Source organism: Dendropsophus ebraccatus, chromosome 3, assembly GCF_027789765.1.
Source record: "Dendropsophus ebraccatus isolate aDenEbr1 chromosome 3, aDenEbr1.pat, whole genome shotgun sequence".
Lineage (NCBI taxonomy): Eukaryota > Metazoa > Chordata > Amphibia > Anura > Hylidae > Dendropsophus > Dendropsophus ebraccatus.
This window is the reverse complement of record NC_091456.1, coordinates 135,148,410-135,170,313: the sequence shown is the minus strand read 5'-3', so window position 1 is coordinate 135,170,313 and position 21,904 is coordinate 135,148,410. Positions and strand designations below refer to the sequence as shown.

At 45.4% G+C, this 21,904-nt stretch overlaps 1 protein-coding gene across 2 annotated transcripts in view; it reads left to right on the top strand.

Annotated features, from left to right (window-relative positions):
• The window catches only part of CENPK (centromere protein K), a 48,178-nt gene extending 26,489 nt beyond the window's left edge, over positions 1-21,689 (top strand). For both annotated transcript variants that reach the window (XM_069962727.1, XM_069962726.1), the window contains exons 7-11: positions 857-939; positions 5,946-6,044; positions 12,823-12,958; positions 14,265-14,315; positions 20,937-21,689. In XM_069962727.1, the coding sequence (XP_069818828.1) occupies positions 857-939; positions 5,946-6,044; positions 12,823-12,958; positions 14,265-14,315; positions 20,937-21,095 (528 nt within the window). In that variant the 3' untranslated portion in view covers positions 21,096-21,689. The remainder of the gene's footprint in view (positions 1-856; positions 940-5,945; positions 6,045-12,822; positions 12,959-14,264; positions 14,316-20,936) is intronic.
• The last annotated feature ends 215 nt before the right edge of the window (positions 21,690-21,904 follow it).

Below are 21,904 nucleotides of genomic sequence, written 5' to 3'. Positions count from 1 at the left end.
GTACAGTTATGCTTCCCTAGCTTGTTTCGAAGCGATCTGAGGCAGGTCATTTACTTGGAAATCTTCACCCAGCCCCGTAAACCACACAGAACCTTTTGGATCGAAAAATCAAGTTCAATTTGGCTGAAATAAGTACTTCGTACGGGACCGCATGGAAATCCACGGCCGTGAGTTGGAACATTTCCATCCTCAATCAATGGTCTTGTTAAATTTTTCACGGCGCCGTATACGATCCGGCCGTAAGCTCATACTTAGTGTGCATTGTGCGGGCGTATATCGTATACTTTTAACCTCAAAACTATGTGCGTATATTCGCGGTTCGCACTACGGTCGGAATCATACGCAGGGTGAACATAGCCTTACATTGAGTGGCAGCAGTAATGGGTGACATAGGCCTCTGCTTCTGCCAATGGCTGTGTCAGGATCTTCAGGGCTGCTCAAGCATATTTCTAGTATTGTTGCATGCAGCACTAGTAATACTGAGCCTCCCCTGATGTCTATTCTAATGCATGTTGGCATTAGAATAGACCAGGGGGGTCCATCGTGCAGCTCTCCAGCTGTCGCAAAACTACGATTACCATCATGCTTAGTCAGCCTGAGCTTTATCTTTGATTATCCTGGCATGATGGGAACTATAGTTTTGCAACAGCTGAAGGGTTGTGACTTTTGTAGAATTGACATTAGACTTGTGAAAGCATGGATGCAGCTGTGCTGGAATGAAACAGATGGCTCTGTAGGACTAGTAATGGGGAGTGCATTAATATGGGCAAAAAAAAAACTTAAAATATGCATTGTATATAACCATCCTTTTTACTGAGTTACAATATGTCATTTTTACAGTCTTCTCTCTTTGTAGTTGCAAATTACCGATCACAACCTTGAGTTGATGCTCTCCACAGTGCGGACCGAGAACAAGCAACTGAAGAGTGATTTGGAGAAGTATGTTTTCTGTATTTTAATAATTCTGAAGAAATGAAACTCCTTTGCTGTTTTCCTGTAGAAGTGTAAAATGTGTTACAGGCCCCTCCGGTAGTAAGGTTCTCCAGAGAAAACCACTGATCTTAGTGGATTCCAGTAGCCTGGTATGATGTATTGGTTCTCTCCTTGGAGATATATTCTCACTTCTGTGAAATGCAGTGGACATATGGTTAACATACTTTGAACATGGAGCTTGTGGATGTTCCTCTTGGCACAGTCAGCCATGTTAGGAGCCAAGGTTAGACTTCAGTTACGTCAGAAACACAGTTTTCCACATGTAAAGGTTTTAATTACAGAGAGTCTATGACTTCTATGGTCTATCCTGTCAGACTCTAAAAACCTTCTTAGCTCCAGTGTAGCTCAGTGGCAGAATCCCTAGACTTTACATTATTTGTATTTATTTACCAGCATCATTCCTCTGAAGGATTTTCTTGGATATTTAAAGGGTAATTTTTTTTTTTCAAATCAACTGGTGTCAGAATGTTACACAGATTTGTAAATTACTCCTTTATTACAAAAAAAAATAAATAAAAATCTCCAGTCCTGTACTTATCAGCTGCCGTATGCCCTGACGGAAATGGTGTTTTTTTCACATACAGAAATAAGCATAACATTCTCATACATATATATCTATATCCAAATTTAGAAAACCGCAGCACGTAGGAGGATGAACTTTAAACAAATGTGTTTATTTTCCCAAGCCGCAACGTTTCGCTCTCCACACTGAGAGCGTGGAGAGCGAAACGCCGCGTATTGGGGAAATAAACATGTTTGTTTGAAGTTCATCCTCCAATGTGCTGCGGTTTTCTACATTTGGACATCGCTGTGTACCTTTCAACCTGTTGAAAGACAAACGACTGCAACGATCAGCCGACATCGGTCGGCTGTTGGCTGATCGTGGCCAATAATCGTTCCGTGTAATAGGACCTTTTAAGCTACACATTAGATTAATGTCAGCTAAACTTGCTGGTTTCTTCTAAATGTGTATGTGGCCCCCTGACTCCCCCAGATGCCAAATGTTCAGAGACATTAGAATTGGGCCGTCGGATTTAAGCTTCTTGTTCCATTCCTTCTCAAGGAGATCTGCTCCTCTCTCCAAGTTGAAAATATATTCACACTTTACCAAGTTGAGTGTGCAATCAGGTGACAGATATCTAATGTGTGGGGTCTGCTTTAGTGTGCCCCTACCCGTATTGGATCATCAATCGTTACAATGAAAATGGCAAGGCAATCCCAAACATATTCAATGATTTTGAGATTCAGGCTTGGAGTAATCGGTCCACCAGCAGCTGGTTAGTTCAGTTGGTCTTGACTTTACAGCAGTGTGCAGGGGGTTGTTATCTTGCTGTTAGGTATTGCATCATATATTATAATGTGTTTGCACTTATCAAAATCCATGATGCCTTAAATCAAAAACATATCACCTACTCAAGATGATGTTATACATCCCTAAAGTGATCCTTCCCCTTGCTGGGCTGTTGCATCTAGACATAGCTTGAAGAGTCTTTCATTGCTGCAATGGTCTACTCTCTAGTCGACAGCTGCAGACAGACAAACACTTGTGTTATTTCAGATCTGAAGCAACGGTGAAGCTTTAGGGTCCTATTACACGAATCGATTTTTAACGATAAACGACTAACGATAAACGATTGCAAACTAGATTGTTTATCGTTAACCTGAAAACGTTCACCATATTACACAGAACGATAGTCGTTAGTTACGATCGTTACTATTGTCGTTATTGCGATCGTTACTGTGATCGTTTATTCCTTCTGATCCCAGCAAAACAATGGATAAGGTGCTATTACACTGAATGATTAGTGGAAAAACGCTGAACTTAATCGAGCGATTAGCGAATGATTAACGATGATTTTAGGTTCAGATCTAAATGAACAATCAACGACATATGAACGATTTTTCGATCGTTGCCTGCAATTACACTGAACGATTATCGTTTAAATTCGAACGATATAACGATTTTTCACACGATAATCGTCCCGTGTAATAGGGCCCTAAGTCTCTCCTATCTCAAAGATAAAAGCTGGGTGTTTCTCGGATGGTTAGTGTTCAGTTTCAGAGTTTTGTAAGGTTTTCTTGTTTTTCCACTGTTCGGGTCTATTCTTGTGGTATAGTAGGAAAAGTATAGAATAGTGGAGGTCTGCTACACCTAACTAATATAAATGGAATCCACCCTCTTAGAGTGCACTACTATTCCAGCGCTAGCGGAATATAGATAAATAAATGTACAAGTGTAGTAGGCTCTCAAGAAGCGGTTGACGTGTTGCAAAGAATATAAAAATATATAAAGATATGTATATGTATATACACCTGTGTAGGTTATTCATAAACATTTATTACATCACTAAAACTTCCATGGAGTGGTTGGTCCGTGTCTGAGTAGCCAAACATAACCATAAAAATCTACTCATAAATAAAACCTGTGACAAATATTGATATAGATACATGAAAAATTCATTACAATAAAAACAAAAAATAAAAAATATATATGAAGAGCCTAGTGGTGTTGGCTGCGCCGGGCCCAGCGCAGACACCCCACTCAGATGTATTTTGCAATGTTCCCGAATCCCTGTATCGGATATGAGCTCGTATCACCGTTGTACAGTTGTCGTAATTGTATTTGTCTCGACAAGATAGTCTTTTCCTTTGGGTCTCACACATTTAGTAAGGCTTAGAGGTAGGTAGCTCTTACTGATCTCGTATCATATAAAATAGTTGTGATGTGAGCAGCAAACCCCGTGGTCATATAAAGTTCATTGGATACAGACAGTAACTATATAGGTAAACAAATAAAAGTCAAATTAGTGGTGGTGGAGTAATCCACCTCTCACCCTGTTGTTGGTAGCTCGCACGATCAAGTGCGGTACTGCAGCGGTAGTCCGTGCATGAGTCTGTTCGGCCTCTTTGAGATCTGTACAGATGGGGTCTAGTTTAGCACAGTGTGCTGTCTTGTATAGGGTAATCTCTGAGCCGTTGTAGCGTCCGCATGTATGTGAGCACATAACTGTCAGTTATCCAAAGTTCTTTGCTGAGGAAAGTGGCAAGTAGACCTCCTGAAACGCGTTCAAGAATTAAGGATAACAGAGCCATTTAAATAACAACCAACTTTGGAACGCAGATCCAGAACCAGAATCGTATCCCCCCGGGCATTCAATTCAATAGCAGTTGGAAAGAGCGCGCGCTCACATACATGTGGACGCTACAACGGCTCAGAGATTACCCTATACAAGACAGCACACTGTGCTAAACTAGACCCCGTCTGTACAGATCTCAAAGAGGCCGAACAGACTCATGCACGGACTACCGCTGCAGTACCGCACTTGATCGTGCGAGCTACCAACAACAGGGTGAGAGGTGGATTACTCCACCACCACTAATTTGACTTTTATTTGTTTACCTATATAGTTACTGTCTGTATCCAATGAACTTTATATGACCACGGGGTTTGCTGCTCACATCACAACTATTTTATATGATACGAGATCAGTAAGAGCTACCTACCTCTAAGCCTTACTAAATGTGTAAGACCCAAAGGAAAAGACTATCTTGTCGAGACATAAATACAATTACGACAACTGTACAACGGTGATACGAGCTCATATCCGATACAGGGATTCAGGAACATTGCAAAATACATCTGAGTGGGGTTGTCCGCGCTGGGCCCGGCGCAGCCAACACCACTAGGCTCTTCACATATATATTTTTTTGTTTGTTTTTATTGTCCTTTTATTGTAATGAATTTTTCATGTATCTATATCAATATTTGTCATAGGTTTTATTTATGAGTAGATTTTTATGGTTATGTTTGGCTACTCAGACACGGACCAACCACTCCATGGAAGTTTTAGTGATGTAATAAATGTTTATGAATAACCTACACAGGTGTATAATACATATACATATCTTTATATATTTTTATATTCTTTGCAACACGTCACCCGCTTCTTGAGAGCCTACTACACTTGTACATTTAGTAGGAAAAGTTTTTTTTATTTTTTATTTTTTATTTGCCATTAAGGTAGTTTAGATTCAGTATACTCAAATGGAGCGTGGGTACAGTCCATCCACACCGAGTAAAGAAAAATAACCGTGTTATACAAAAAATGACAACTCACCAGTTTATTCCATTTGTTGTGTTTTTATTTAGCTCCCTAGAGAGCTAAAAGCCAGGAGTAAAACCTGCTGAAGCGCCTGGTTTACCTATGTGCCAAACATGGTGCAGATTAGTTCAGTCCTTTTGCCGTGCATGAAGGACAGACAACAGAAATCCATTTTTATATACATATGTATTTTAATACATTGATCAAAGCAGATCCAATGACAAGTCATGTGCTTGTAGCACTCCATAAATGCATGGTGCTTCAAGTGCATTAAACTAATGCAAGTTAAAGAAAAAAAACTTATCATGGCTGTACAGGACGCAAATGGAAAAACATGTGCAGCCATCTCTTTATTTAGTCTTTTCATGGATGTGACCTAAACATATATGCCATAAAGTAAAAACCCCTTTAAATAAGGTCATAAAGGTATCAAACCACTATCGCCTCTCTTGACATGTCTGCTTTTCTGAATACTTTCAATACTGTCTTACTTTATAGTGTTCATTTTGCAGTTTCCAGAAGGGCATGTATAATTCAACGGTTATCATGGTCAAGAGGAAGTGTAACTCCACACTTTGTCACGGTCTCATCAGTGCTGACCATAGGGACACACCCTATTGACCGGAGGAATGGTAACGCCCAGTTGTCAGTTTACATATTTCTGGGAGTAGTGACAGAGGAGCAGCACAATGCAGTTCTAAGAAAAGAAGCTGCAGCATAGTTATTTCATGAAAAATACAAGTATGTACTAAAATGGAAGAGCAGGAAGGAACTTTTTAGGAGGAGATGGAAAACTGTATTAACTATAGAATAAATGTAAGATAAAATTTTCTGCTGTTTTTTCCTTAGAGAAGAACGCTGGTTGGAAGAACAGATGGAAGCATTGGAAGCATTGAAAAGCAAGCTGGTGGAAGTGGAAAAAGAGAGTGAAACGTTTTCTATGAAAAGGTATTTCCTGAATGTAACACAGCTTTGGCCATATGATTTATGTTCTGCTCCATTCATTATATAGTCATATTTGTTTTGCAGCAGTATATCCACTATACTCAGTAAACAGTGCTGAAAGCTCTGCAATGTCCACCATGGTGATGACATAGGTTACTGGGTGCAGCTTCTATTGAATTGAACAGGAGCTGCAGTTATTTGTGTGACCATTATCCAGGCACCATTTGCTGTTTATAGGGGACACACACACACACACACACACAAAGACCCATTTATGGGTGCCGGGCTCCGTCAATCAGACATTGATAGCCGTTAATGTTCTAAACCTGGAAAACCCCTTCTTTCTTGTGCCTGTCATTGGGGGACACAGCACCAGTGGGTATAGGCTACTGCCACTAGGAGGCGACACTAGACAGAAGAATTGACTCCGCCTGGCAGGCTATACATCCCTACAGGCACCAGGCTCACTCAGTTTTAGTCTAGTGTCCGTAGGAGGTAGACACAGGTGCCATGCACCTCCATTTTTTATTTTAGTTTTATTTCTTTTCCTTTTCTTTTAGGTTATCAGGGGGACCGTCGGCGTGGGCTGCCACATTTAGACGTAGTTCCCCCTGAGGGTGCATGGAAAAGTTATTTTCCCTGCGCCGGTCACCCGTCCCCCAACGCCCGCTCCCTGCGGCAGGATACCGGTGCCCCACCAAGGTGCGAGGTGACCGAAGGGGTGATCCTGCGTGCACCTGAAGATGCCGGACAGGTGAGTATTCCTGTCCTTAGCCTCCTTTGGGTCTTGTGGGGGGGGGGGGGGGTCATCCTACCAGGGCTCCCAAGTATCCTTCCCTGCCTCTCTCCCCTCCTTCCCTGCCTCTCTCCCCCCCTGCCTCCCCTCTCAGGCAGCTTTAGTCCAAGCTCCTCTTTCTTCAGGGAGAGGGGGTGGAGGGCGTCTCTCGCAGGCAGCAGCTCCATAGGGGACGGCCGAGTGGTTTACCGGGCTCTTCTCTCTTCCTGCCCATAAATTTAGCCCCCGGCTTCTGCCGGAGCTAGGCCGCGTCGGTGCGCACGAGTGACGTCACGGGGGCAGAGCGCCCGCCCGTTTTCGGCCCTTCCCGCCCGCTGGCTTGCCTCTTATTGGCTACTCTCTCCCCCAGCTCTTTCCTGTGTCCCCTTCCTTTCTCCTCTCATCTCTGCAGCGCAGCAGCTTGTGGCCAACTGCTATTCTCACTGCCTGCCAGTACAGCAGCCTCAGCTCCCTGTGCACAGCAACAGCTCAGCATCCAGTGCAGCAGTTCCAGCGTGCTCCAGCATCCAGTGCAGCTCCAGCATCCAGTGCAGCTCCAGCCCGCTCCAGCAACCAGTGCAGCTCCAGCATCCAGTGCGGCAGCAGCTCCAGGGTCGGGTAGGCTCACCCAGTGGGTGATATCCCTCTCCTCCACTCCCCAGGCTAACAGCCCCAGCTACCATGTCTGGTCCCCGGGACAACCCCCCTAGGCAGCTCGCTCCTGCGGCGGTGGCGACACACTTTGCGTGTGCTCGTTGCAATAAAAAGTTCCCCTGCGGTCAGCCTGGTCCACTCTGTCTGCTATGCCTTAACCCTAGTGCCTCCTCCCAGAAGGGCCCCCCTGCAGGTCCAGATGTAGCCTCTCCTTAGTGGGCTAGGTCCCTGTCCCAGGCGATCGGTGACCTCTCTAAGCTGTCTCAGGTTATGATCCATGCCATTGAGCGGTTGCCTTCCCAGGCGCCTCCAGCAGCGGGACCCTCCAGGGTATCTCCTGACTCCCCTTCCAGAGGACGGTCTCATAAGAGATCTAGACTCTGTCTCACGGTCACCCTCTAGGTGTTCCTCAGACCCTTCTCCGGACAGATCCACTGCAGGCGGTTCCGCTTCCCAGCAACCCCTCTCCGCCACCTCGGGGGACCCCTCTGACTCTGCCTCAGAGTCCGACAGGGAGGATCAGCTGGCCTCTGCAGTGCAGGCCTTGATCCGTGCAGTGCGGGACACCTTACATATTGAGGAAGAGTCCCCTTCTACTTCCAGGAGTGAAGTCTCTTTCAGTCCCCATAAGCGACAGCCCTTGGTTTTTCCCAGCCATAAGGATTTTGAAGATCTCCTAGCTAAGGAGTGGAATCACCCTGACCGGCGGATTCCATCCTCTAAGCGCTCCGAGGCTGTTTCCCTTCTCCCCTGACTTGGTCACTACATGGACGGTGCCCCCATCGGTGGACCCTCCGGTTTCACGACTTTCCAAGTCTACTACTCTGCTTCTGGCAGATGGGGCTTCACTCACTGACCCAGTGGACAAGAAAATCGATGCTTTTTCGAAGTCTGTCTTTATTGCAGCTGGTTCGGCCCTACGTCCTACCTTTGCTGCATCCTGGGTCAGCAAGGCTTGTTCCTCTTGGGCCATGCAGTTAGTCCATGACCTCTCCCTGGACACCCCGCGTGAGGATCTCCTGTCTCTGGCCTCGCAGATTCTGCATGCGTCCAAATACTTGTGCAACGCTTCTCAGGAAGCCGCTCGTTTGTCTGCACGGGCCCTGGCTAACTCTGTAGCCATCCGACGATCTGTCTGGTTAAAATGCTGGTCAGCTGACGCCGCCTCCAAAAAGGCTCTGACTTCTCTTCCCTTTGCAGGGAACAGACTTTTTGGGGAGAGACTAGATAAAATAATCTCGGACGCTACAGGGGGGAAGAGTTCCTTGCTCCCTCAAAACCGCTCCCGGCGGCCTCAGCCTCACAGGCGTTCCAGCCGTTTCCGCTCCTTTGAGCCTCCGGCGCGTCGTCGTCCGGCTAAGGATACGCCTCCAGCTCCTTCTAGAAAGCCCTCTTTCAAACCCCGCCCCTCCTGGCAGCCCCGTTCTCGCCCTTCTAAGGGTCCTGCCCCCAAGTCTTCTTCCTGAGTGTCCTTTCCCACTCGGGTCTCTCCCTCAAGTAGGGGGTCGTCTGCTCTCCTTCAAGGAGATTTGGCTCTCCCATGTGCCCGATGTGTGGGTACGGGAGGTGGTGTCTTCAGGATACAAAATCGAGTTTGTGTCCATGCCGCCTCCTCGCTTTTTTCCATCAAATCTCCTACGCTCTTCGACACGGCTTTCTGAGCTTTTTCGGGCAGTTCAGAATCTTCTGGCTCGAGGAGTTGTGGTCCCCGACCCTCCCTCCGAGCGCTTCCAGGGATTCTATTCCAACCTGTTCACAGTCCCCAAAAAGGACGGTTCGGTCCGTCCTATCCTGGATTTCAAACGGCTGAACAGGTTTGTTCACCTCCTGTGTTTTCGCATGGAATCCTTGCGATCGGTGGTCGCGTCTCTAGAGCAAAACTAATTTCTCGCCTCTATAGACATCCGCGACGCCTATCTGCATGTTCCTATCGCAACCAGTCATCAACGTTTCCTACTTTTCGCTGTCGGTTCTGGACATTTCCAGTTCGTAGCCCTGCCCTTCGGGCTCGCCACGGCGCCTCGAGTCTTTACCAAGATCCTTGCACCCTTGATGGCTCTGCTTCGATCAAAGGGGGTGGCTATCCTGCCATACCTGGACGACCTCTTGGTAAAGGGCCGCTCCAAACAGGACACTTTGTCCAGCCTCCAGATCACACTCGATCTCCTGACCGATTTCGGCTGGGTGATCAACTACCAAAAATCTTCCCTATTCCCCTCCCACTCTATGGAGTTTCTCGGGATGCTATTCAACACCGAGACGGCCCGCGTTCTCCTTCCTCCCAACAAGGTTGCCTCCCTGTGCTCGGCAGTTGCTCTGCTCCGCTCGGGCTCCCCCTGTTCGATTCGCCTTTGCATGCAGGTCCTGGGCAAGATGGTCTCCTCTTTCGAGGCGATCCCCTTCGCTCAGTTTCATTCGCTCCCTCTGCAGCAGGCGATTTTGTCTCAGTGGGACAGGTCCCCTCTGTCTCTCCACAAGAAGATCCTCCTGTCCCCTGCTGTTTGCAGGGAGCTTCTTTGGTGGTTGACGTCTCCGGTGGTCCTCCTCGGCCGCTCGTTCCTCCCCCTCAATTGGCTGGTCGTCTCTACGGATGCCAGCCTGTCCGGGTGGGGGGCGGTCTTCGGGAGCCACACAGCTCAGGGCTCTTGGTCGCCGATGGAGGCTCGGCTTCACATCAATATCCTGGAGCTCCGGGCCATCTTTCTCGCCCTGTCTCAGTGGACCGATCTCCTGGGGGGTTACCCGGTCCGTGTTCAGACCGACAACGTCACCGCCGTTGCTTATCTGAACCGTCAAGGCGGCACCAGGAGCCGCTCTGTCATGACCGAGGCCGCTCGCATTCTCCATTGGGCGGAGCGGTTTGTTCCAGCTCTCTCGGCAGTCCACATTCCCGAGGTGGACAATTGGGCGGCGGACTACCTCAGCCGCCAAAAGACTGGATCAAGGCGAATGGGCTCTACATCCCGAGGTGTTTCTTCAAATCTGCAGGCGGTGGGGATTCCCAGACGTGGATCTCTTCGCCTCCAGGCTGAACCACAAACTCCCCATCTATGTGACTCGAGCCCGGGATCCTTGAGCGTTCGCGGTGGACGCCTTGGTGACCCCATGGGAGCAGTTCTCCCTGGTTTACGCCTTTCCTCCTCTGCCCATTCTCCCACGAGTCCTGAAGCGCATCAAGGCACTCTGCGTTCCCGCCATTCTTGTCGCTCCAGACTGGCCGCGCCGGTCCTGGTATGCCGACGTAGTGCACCTCCTGGCCGACGCCCCCTGGCGTCTTCCCCTGCGGGCCGACCTCCTTTCACAAGGGCCAATATTCCACCCCAATTTACCTCAGCTGAGTTTAACGGCATGGCTGTTGAAGCCGCGGTATTGAGGTTTCATGGGTTCTCGGAACCAGTCATCCAAACCATGCTTAAGGCCCGTAAGCCTCAGTCAGCTCGGATCTACCATCGCGTGTGGAAGGCCTTCTTTTCTTGGTGCGAACAGAATAATTTTCACCCCTTGGTGTGTTCCACGCCCAAGATTCTTTCCTTTTTGCAATCCGGGTTGGAAAAGGGCCTCAGTCATTCCACCTTGCATTCGCAGGTTTCCGCCCTGTCTGTTCTTTTTAGCGGGCTCTTGCTTTTCGCCCTCAGGTGAAGACCTTTCTTCAGGGGGTGGTCCATTTGGCCCCTCCTTTTCGACAGCCTTTAGAGCCCTGGGACCTTAATTTGGTCCTCGAGGTTCTGCAAGGTCCTCCCTTTGAGCCTCTTCGGGAGGTGTCTCTTCGTTTCCTTTCTTGGAAAGTCGCCTTCCTGGTGGCGATTACCTCCATCCGTAGGGTGTCTGAACTGGCAGCGCTCTCTTGTCGCTCCCCTTATCTGGTCCTTCACGAGGACAAGGTGGTGCTTCGTCCTCTTCCTTCCTTCCTGCCGAAGGTCGTGTCTGCATTCCACCTTAATGAGGACATCATTCTCCCCTCTTTTTGCCCTGCGCCCTCCCATCCTAGGGAACGGTCCCTGCATTGTTTGGACCTTGTCCGGGCCATACGGATCTACTTGTCCGTCACTGCTTCCTTCCGCCGCTCGGATTCCCTGTTCGTGGTCCCGTCTGGTCCGCGCAAGGGGCTGGCTGCCTCCAAGACCACCATTGGGCGTTGGATCAGGGCAGCCATCGCAGAGGCCTACCGCGTTCGTGGCAGGGCTCCTCCTGTTCGGGTCACCGCTCATTCTGCTCGGGCAGTGGGGGCCTCTTGGGCGGTTCGCCATCAGGCCTCAGTGTCCCAGGTCTGCAAGGCCGCCACCTGGTCTTCAGTTCACACCTTTTCAAAGTTTTATCAGGTCCATATCGTGGCTTCCTCTGACGCCAGTCTGGGCCGTAAGGTTCTGCAGGCCGCCGTGCGTTAGGCAGGCCGCATGGGGATTGTAATCTTCTTTTCCCACCCTCTGGGACTGCTTTTGTACGTCCCACTGGTGCTGTGTCCCCCAATGACAGGCACAAGAAAAGAGGATTTTTTTGTACTCACCGTAAAATCCCTTTCTTGTGGCTTCATTGGGGGACACAGCTCCCACCCTGTTTGAGGTTGTGCTCCCGGGGCTCGTTCTGTTCTTGGGTTTTTCGTTCCCGGGACCAGCCTGGGTTTTTTTTTTCCTGTTTTTTGTTACTACTTTCTACTGTTTGTGACTAAACTGAGTTAGCCTGGTGCCTGTAGGAGGGGTATAGCCTGCCAGGCGGAGTCACTTCTTCTGTCTAGTGTCGCCTCCTAGTGGCAGTAGCCTATACCCACTGGTGCTGTGTCCCCCAATGAAGCCACAAGAAAGGGATTTTACGGTAAGTACAAAAAAATCCTCTTTTGAATATCTAATTTCTATGACTGGTGTAGTGTACAGAAACCTTAAATGTGCGCCAGTGTATTAATGCTATGGAAGAAGGTGTAGGTGACGTGGTGTAAACCTTCTGTACAATAATGAGATTTTAAGAATGTATTGTGATATATATTTTTTTTATGCTAGTTTCTCACATGGCATTTATTTATCAGTATAAGATTTTGTAATCACACCCAAGTAGGCACAGTCCAGTATATTACATGATTCATGTAATTGGTCAGTAATTACATAGAAGGCAAGTATACACCAATAATGGACATTTTGCTCACTCTGACCATTGTCAAACAGGTATATCAGTGCAAGAAAGAAAGAACGTGCTGTACTTATGGTGTCAAGTATGAATAGGGATAGTGGCTTGTGACCGCAGCCTTGGGATATAGACCTAATTCCACAGTGTGGCATCCTTATGTTACATATTGATGTTTATGTAAGAATAATTAGAATTTTAAATATTTTACATTTATTAACAGTTTTTTTTCTTTTATAGTGTATATCTAGACATTAAAGGAAAAATAATGAAACTGAAATCCTATAGGGAAGAATTGTTATCCGCATTGGGAGAATTCTTAGGGGACCACTTTCCTGTTCCTGAAGAGTACGCAATGAGCGTTAAGAAGAAAAAGGTATGGATGGGGAAAAAAGGCCAACTCCGTCACATACTAGAGCTCTGCAGTCTGTGGTTAGGCTGTGAAAATCATAATACTGTGTTTCTCCAAAAATAAGACAGGGACTTATATTATGTTTTTCTCTTGAAAAAAATAGCTAGGGTTTATTTTTGGGGTCTGTCTTATTTTTAGAGAAACACAGTGTAGTATGCCCCTATACTGTAGCCTTACTCTTTATGGTACTTAGCCACCATACTGTATATCCCACTGTTGTTAGGCTCCTATATCCTAACTTCCCCTGCAGTTAGGCATCTATACTCCATACCTCCCCTTGGCCTTCTGTAGTTCTTTCCCCCCCTTCCCCCTCCCATAATGTATACATCCCCCTCCCCCTCTGCTCTAAGGCTCCATTCTGTATACCCTCCCTTCCCTGTAGTTGTGTCCTCATACTGTATACATTCCCTCCCTCCTCTGCAAGTAGTTACCATACTTTATACCTCCCCCCCTCCATATTCAATGTCCCTACTGGGCATCTTCTTATCACTCCAGTCTCCCCTGCCGCTTGTGTTGAGCAGGTGGGGGCGGAGCATAACAAGTCTGCCACTGATTGGCTGACGTTCAGCACCCAATAACACGGATTTGGTCATCTGACTATAACTAAAGCTTATATGTGAAGGGCTTATACTCCAAAAGCCTGAAAAATGAAGTCAGGCCTTACTTTTGGGGTAGGCCTTCTTTTAGGAGAAACACACTGTGTGTGTGTGTGTGTGTGTGTGTGTGTGTATACCTTACAGCACTCCAGAAAGAAAAATGGTGAGCCAGCAATCACACTGATTGCCAAGGTGTAACTCACTATCCTAGAATAGGACTGCAGCACTCCTAAGTATTGTGGAAAAAAAATGGTTTATTCACCATGTACATGCATTGTTTCAGCCCACACTATGCAGGCTTTTCTTAAGCTCAGTGAACACACATCTTGAACACTCCTGGTAATGGCTTGCAATGCCTGCTGCGCCAATAGCTGGACAAGCTGGGTCGCTGATGTGGCCAGTGCTTGGCGGAGTGGACATTTTGGATATGTGTTGAAATTGGACCCGGAGATGATCAGTTTGTCCTTTTCCAAAAAAAGAGCATTATACCAAACAACCATTTGTTAAACCTTTGCTGTTATAATGTAAAACCACACGTGCAGCAATTTGCTGATACAAATCTGCTACCACAGTCACCACAATAGACCAGGTCTAATATGACCTTCTTAAAAGGAATATGTTATATATAATTTTAATATATAATAAAAATGTTTAGTCATTTATTTTTATTTTAGGGAGTTCAAGAGCCTCATGTGGAGTGGGTACGGATAAACACTATTTTGGAGGTAAAAATTATATAATTTTTAACATGTTTCACAGGTATTCTGTTACTCTATAATGCCCTATGTAAGCCTTCAATATGGTGCGTTTCTTTAAAAGAATCTGTCAGAATTTCGTACAAGAATCTGTCATAAAATAGACCCAGCCAAAGTGAAACTTTTTTAAAATTTCCCTTGGATGGGTCCGTTCCAGCATATGGTACAAAATATACTAGCTACACTAGAACTTTACATGAATTAAGATGACCTTAGGGGAAAAGATAATTCATATGAAGAAATAAAGAAAAAGAAAACTTTTTCTTAATTTTTCCACATAACCATTATATTATAAAAATGTATAAATGTTCAGAGAAATAATGGTACATTCTGAACAGGAAAAAAAGAAGCAATCATATGGGTATCCTAACCCCTTAGTCACCACCAATATGCCTTTCTTATGGCAACTTGGACACTTCATAAGGAGCGGGCTTGGATGTTTAGTCCACTCTTTATGCGGTAAATATGCAGACATGTGCCACTGTAGTAAATATGGAATATGGATGTATTAATAAGGTGCTGAAAGCCATGATGGCCATTAATCAGCCATTATATTAAAACTGTGTGTCTAACATTGAACCACCAAACAACTCTGCCCCATTGAGATTTAGACTTCAAGACTGATGAGGTGTCCTGTAGTATTTTGCACTAAGGTGAAGATCCATTTATGCCTTAAAGGGGTTGTCCAGGATAAATGCTTAATTAGCCATGCTGCTAAAACTGCAGGGGACATGACAGTGCTCTGCTCTGCCACAGCTGCTGGTTCTAATGCTGCCTGCTTTGCGTTGCTGTCAGCATTTTGACAACATCTGGTAACGTACCTTTTCCACGTATGCTGGTCTGCATACAGTCGGTCAGCATAGCAGAGAAGGCAGCCTGGGAACCAGCAGATGCAGCAGAGCTGGACAAGTAAGTATTAGAGATGAGCGAACCTCGAGCATGCTTGAGTCCATCCGAATCTGATCGTTTTGCATTTGATTAGTGGTGGCTGCTGAAGTTGGATAAAGCTCTAAGGTTGTCTGGAAAACATGGATACAGCCAATGACTATATCCATGTTTCCAGAGCATCCTCCGCTCCGTTCACTTCTGTAGGGAGAGGACACAGACAAGTTTAAAAGGCCCCTCCCCGGGCACACAGTTTCCTGTCCCTACAGAGGGAAGGATGTGTGGATACTTAGCCCAGTCTTGCTGGGCCTAGGATAGATCGAGGTCTGCTGGCCTCCTTCCATCCAAACAGGCAGGGAGACGTATGCTGGCCGGAACAGACTCACTGTTTTGCCGCAGGGAGCTCCGGTGGCCATCTTGGAGGAGGCATCGGATCCTTCCAGCGTCCCCCTGCTAAGTGTTGAGCCAGGTCCCCTAGCAAAGCAGCTCCTCTCCACGGTAAGTGCGCGAAGAGCTGCTTGGGAACAGTGCGGCAGGCTCGGTTCTTTGCGCGGTGGTCCGGGCAGGGGTACGGTAGGCGCGGCCATCTTGCTGATGTCACCGGATGTGATGTCTGCGTCCTCTGAGCCTCGGCCAGCGTGCATGCGCATGGGAACGGCGGCCATTTTAAAAAGCTGCACGGAGGACACAGAGATCCTTCCCTGCAGCATGGAGCAGTCCTGCCGAACGGAAGATCCTTGCCCATCATCTGTGAGTAGGGTGACACCCCACAGTCACACTTTTATACAACTTAGTTGTATTAGTAATGAGGTCTCCCCTCTGTTTGTTTCAGGGTGAGAGAGACCCCCAAGAAAGCCATTGAGCTCACTAAGAATTGCATTATGTGTAGCTCAGGGCTAGATTTACTGTATACAGAACAGCTATGTCCCTCCCGTATTACTCAGGTCCTAAGAAAGGAGAAACAATTCTTCTTAGAGGACATTAGTTTTATGGTGCAAGAAGATATTGCAGTCAGTAAACCTACTTCAGCTGAGCCAGGTTCTAGCCAGAATACTATCCTTAGGAAAAGGGCTAGACGTATTTCAACTACCTCTTCTAGTTCTACCTCTTCAACTGTAAAAGTTGTCTCTGAAGCTGAGCTTGAGGAGGGAGAAAGACCTGATGATAATGATGATGATAAGGGTGAAAGTGGCTCACTGCAAAGAAAATACTTTTTCAGTTCCTTTGACATAGATTCCCTTGTTAAAGCTGTCAGCGAGACTATGAATTTAGAAGAACCTACTCAGGAGAGATCTGTTGTAGATGAAATGTTTGGGGGGCTGAGAGCCAGGAAACAGAGATTTTCCTGTTAATACTAACGGACTTAACGGACCTAGTGCTAGAAGAATGGGCCCAGACAGACAAGAGGTTTTTTTGTCCCTAAAGAATTTAAAAGCCGCCTCTTATTTGATACTGCTGATACAAAACTGCGGGACGAAGTCCCAAAAATTGATGTGCAGGTGGCAAAAGTAATCAGGAGAACCTCTATTCCTTTTGAGGATTCTATTTAACTTAGAGATCCCATGGATAGGAAAGCTGATGCTTTACTTAGGAAATTGTGGGAGGCCACTACTTACACATCTAAAACAAATGCAGCAGCTACCTCTGTTGCCAGAACTTTGGTGGTTTGGTTAGACCAATTAGAGGTCATTCTGTCTAAAAAGACTCCACTAAAGGACGTCTTAGCCTCGCTGCCTCTTTTAAAGATGGCAACAGGTTTTCTGGCTGGTGCCTCAGCTGAGTCCATCAGAGCCATTGCAAAGACAATCGGCTACAAGATACAGTTCAGCAGCCTTCCTCCGACCAAGTTCCTGATTTCAGATGCAGGTTTCCCAGACCAAAACAACCTAATTCTGAATGGAGTAAAGGACTTGGTCTCCTTGGGAGCGGTAGTCCAGGTCCCAGCCTCAGACGAAAAGCGGGGTTACTACTCCAGCCTTTTTCTTGTGAAAAAATACAGATGGCACGTTCAGGACTATTATAAATTTAAAACACCTGAACAAATGGATTGTCTACAGACGATTCAAAATGGAGACCATAAAGTCCACAGTGCCTCTGATTCCGCAAAATTCCTTCATGGTCTTAATAGACTTGAAGGATGCTTACTACCACATCCCAATCCACCCGGTATCAAAAATTCCTAGGTTTCGCTGTGGTTTGGGACTGGGTAGTAAGACACTTCCAGTTTTGTTGCCTCCCTTTCGGGATATCCTCTGCCCCAAGGATTTTTACAAAACTGGTGGTAGAATTGGTAGCCCATCTCAGGGGAAAGGGAATATCGCTATTCCCTTACTTGGACGACTTCCTACTGGTGGCACAGTCAGAAGTCATCCTACAGAGCCCTTTCTTAAAATTCTAGGCGATAAAATTATTTTACGTAACGATTATTCTTTTACCCTAAAAGTAAACTAAAACGAAGATTTAATTTATCCTTCCTTTTCCATCTGATGCTAGGGAGAGGAAATTCCACTGCTCAGACGTAAGAAGGATTATTATCCATTATCTATTGGTTACAGGGCCATGGAGAATAGATAATTTGTTTATACAGTATCAGGGAAAGAATTGGGGCAAAAAGGTCTCAAAAGACGCGATTGCAAGATGGATTAAAGCGACTCTGTACCCACAATCTGACACCCCCCCCCCCCCCCCCCAAACCCCTTGTACCTTCGGATAGCTGCTTTTAATCCAAGACCTGTCCTGGGGTCCGTTCGGCAGGGGATGCAGTTATTGTCAAAAAAACAACTTTTAATCCGGCAGCGCTGTGTCTAACGGCCGGGGCTTACATTTGTATATGCATTAGGCTGGCACCACCTCTCTGTCCTTCTTCCCCACCCTCCTCATCATAAGAATGATCCAAGAACATTTACTGCTGTTTGAGCTTTGCACAGGTGTATTAACGATTGAGCCCATGTTCATTATACACACAGGTGGGGAATAGGATCTGCCTGGAGCATTCCTAATGACGAGGAGGGTGGGGAGGAAGGACAGAGAGGGTGTGCCAGCCTAATGCATATACAAATGTAAGCCCCAGCCGTTAGACACAGCGCTGCAGGATTAAAAGTTGTTTTTATGACAATAACTGCATCCCCTGCCGAACGGACCCCTGGACAGACCATGGATTAAAAGCAGCTATCTGAACGTACAAGTGGTTTGGGGGGTCAGATTGTGGGTACAGAGTCGCTTTAAGCAAGCTGTTGCAGAAGGATACAAAGCCCAAAACCAGTCAGCTTCTCCTGACATTAGGTCTCGCTCTACTCGTGGGGTCTCCTCCTCCTGGGCCGAGAAAGCAGAAGCCTCTCCTGACCAAATATGCCGAGCAGCCACATGGTCAAGTATTAACACCTTCATATGGCACTATCGACTAGATGTCTCGGCTAACCCAAGATTGCGCGTTTGGCAGAAAGGTCCTGCAGGTAGTCGTCCCTCCCTGAAGACTACTAATTTGGTAGGTCTCCAATCATGGTGCTGTCATGAAGGAGGATGCTGTGGAAATAAATAATTACTCTTACCGGTAATTCACTTTCCACGAATCCTTCATGACTGCACCACATAAATACCCCCCCCTGAAGTAAATATATTGTTAAGTTTGATGGAGGGGGCACCCTTTTTTCTGATAATTTGGAATCACTGAGGGGTGTGCCCAGGGAGGGGCCTTTTAAACTTGTCTGTGTCCTGCCCCTACAGAAGTGAACGGAGCATCCTCCAATCATGGTGCTGTCATGAAGGATTTGTGGAAAGTGAATTACCGGTAAGAGTAATTATTTATTTTCCACATAGCCTTAGGGCTTTATCCAACTTCAGCAGCCACCACTAATCAAATGCCGAACGATCGGGTTCGGATGGACTCAAGCATGCTCGAAGTTCGCTCATCCCTAGTAAGTATACATCACTGTCATGTCTCACGCAGTGCATTTTACAGTAAACATTACATCTCCTAACTGGATTTTGTGACCTAGTATGATTACAACTATACCCCTTTTAATTCATATACCTTTTTGTTTTGTTATATGTTTTTAAAGGTAGTTTCTCTTTAAGCAAATACTATCAGCAGGTTTGATGTATCTAACTTGTTGATATTTCTATATAACGTATGTGAAGCCAAGTTTCTTACCTTCTTTGCCATTTTTGGGATATTCTAGTTTAATACATAAGATAATGAAACGGTTTGATACACTGGGAATGGGACTACCACTCTCAATGCATTGATCCACCCCAACTGGCCCATCCCTTCTAATGAATATTCATCTGGCGCTCTGCAGTGATGACCACCAGAGTGGCGTCAGAGCGCCGCCCCAATATTCATTAGGGCGGATCAGTGCCCTTTTTCTGCCTCCAACACATGGCTTCTGTACTATTGTCAATTAAATCAGTGTTATTCACTTCACCTGTCAGTAGTTTTAATGTTTTGGCTGATTTGGGAATTCCTGATTACTAAAGTTCAACATAGTCACATATAATTTCAACTCCAGACATTTCTCTTAATGTGTGTATCATACAGACTCATTTACTTCTTCTTTATGGGTCATTGTGACATAGAGATAAAAGTGACAAGTCTATTAATAAAAGTATATGTCAACCTTGTTGCAGTGAATTCTCTGATGTGCCAAGCATCGAGTAATGTGGAAGAACATTGTTCAGGGGAAAGTTGTTTTATGGTGCAGTAATTCAAAACCAGTTATTCATTGATTCCAAAACTCTCAGATCCTCAGCTGATAAACATTTACCAGTTCACCCCTTCAGGACCGTGCTAATTTTCGTTTTTGCGTTTTTGTTTTTTCCTTCTTGTGCTTAAAAGGCCATAGCAGTTGCATTTTTACACCTACAGACCCACATGAGCCCTTATTTTTTGCACACTAATTGTACTTTGCAATGACAGGCTGAATTTTTGCATAAAATATGCTGCGAAACCAAAAAAAAAATTATATGCACGGTGAAATTGAAAAAAAAAAACACAATTCTTTTTCTTTGGGGGGGGGGGGGGGGGGCTTTATTTTTAGACCGTGTATCCTATGGAAAAACTTTCTTGTTATATATGTTCCTCAAATCGTTACGATTACAACGATATGTAACATGTATAACTTTTCTTGTATGAGATGGCTTGTAAAAAATTCAAACCATATATGTTCCTTAAAATCGCTCCATTCCCAGGCTTATAGCGCTTTTATCCTTTGGTCTATGGGGCTATGTGAGAGGTGTCATTTTTTGCGCCATGATGTGTTCTTTCTATTGGTACCTTGATTGTGCATATGCAACTTTTTGATCGCTTTTTATTACAATTTTTCTGGATTTGATGGGACCAAAAATGCGCAATTTTGCACGGTGGGATTTTTTTGCGCTGACGCCGTTTACCGTACAAGATCTGGAATGTGATTATTATTTTGGGCGATTAGGCACGCAGCGATACCAAACATGTTTGTTTGTTTGTTTATTTATTATTATTCATAACATGGGAAAAGGGGGTTGATTCAAACTTTTATTAGGGGAGGGGGCTTTTTACTAATAACATTTTTTTTTTTTTTTTTTTTTTTTTACACTTATACTAAAAGTCCCCCTGGGGGACTTCTAGTATATGCACACTGATCTAAGCCTTTATACTACGTTCCTTTTGCTCACTGGGATGAACAAGTGAACCACTTTAAATGGTTTATTTCTTTCCTTACATTTCAGGCTCTCATCAACCAACTCATACTGACCCCCAACGACCCCTATATTCCAATTAAAAAAGAGTATTGGCCTCCTTACATTGAGGTGTTGCTCCGTTATGGAATTGCACTGAGGCATCCCGAGGATCCACAACGAATACGTGTTGAAGCTTTTCATCAGTGAACTTTACCGTTTTATTTTAAATGTTTAAATGTTTAGTTTAAATGTTTTACTGCCAATTTTTTTTCAAAAAATGTTTATTTGGAATTTTTTACCTTCTAGTTGTACATTTTTTTTTTATTTTTTTTTTTTATTGTAAAATAAACCTGATCTCTTTTGAATGTGCAAACTGGTATAAGACCGACCAGAGCATGAAGTGAAGATTTATATGCAAAAAAGAAAGTGCCTGAATTTGCGAGAATTTTTCTTTTGGGAAATTCTTGTGCATGCCATTGCAATTTTTCAGACCTATTTCTGCTCTGCAAATTGTCTTTTATCGGCATCTATCTCTTGCTCTGCAGCACCTGTGTGTTCCCAGGCACTCCCCTCTCACCTCCCTCCTCCGTCTTTCTGCTTCTTTCTCCACTGACTTGAACTGATAATAATCTGTAACTTGAGCTGCAACAAGTCATAGTAAACAAAAGTTCTTGTTAAGATACCTTTTTTTTTTTAGAGTGGATGATGGTTTGGGGAGGAAAAGAAAGATGCTTGATAAAATGAGAAGGAAGCATTTTTGCCTGGTAAGATATATTAAAAAGTTTTCTATGTTCTTTTGTACATGTGTTTAAAAGACAGTTTTTATATAACCTAAATATCAGAGCAAAATTCTAACAGGAGCTTTAGGGCTCCTGTACAGGCACAGGGCCACCACAACAGGGACACGTGTTGCAGAGTCTGAAAAAAACCCAACTTACTACATTGCCAACTACAGATCCTCCTGACAGGGCAGTCCTGTTGCCAAGCAAACCGGCTTCCACAGAGCTCCCCCACAG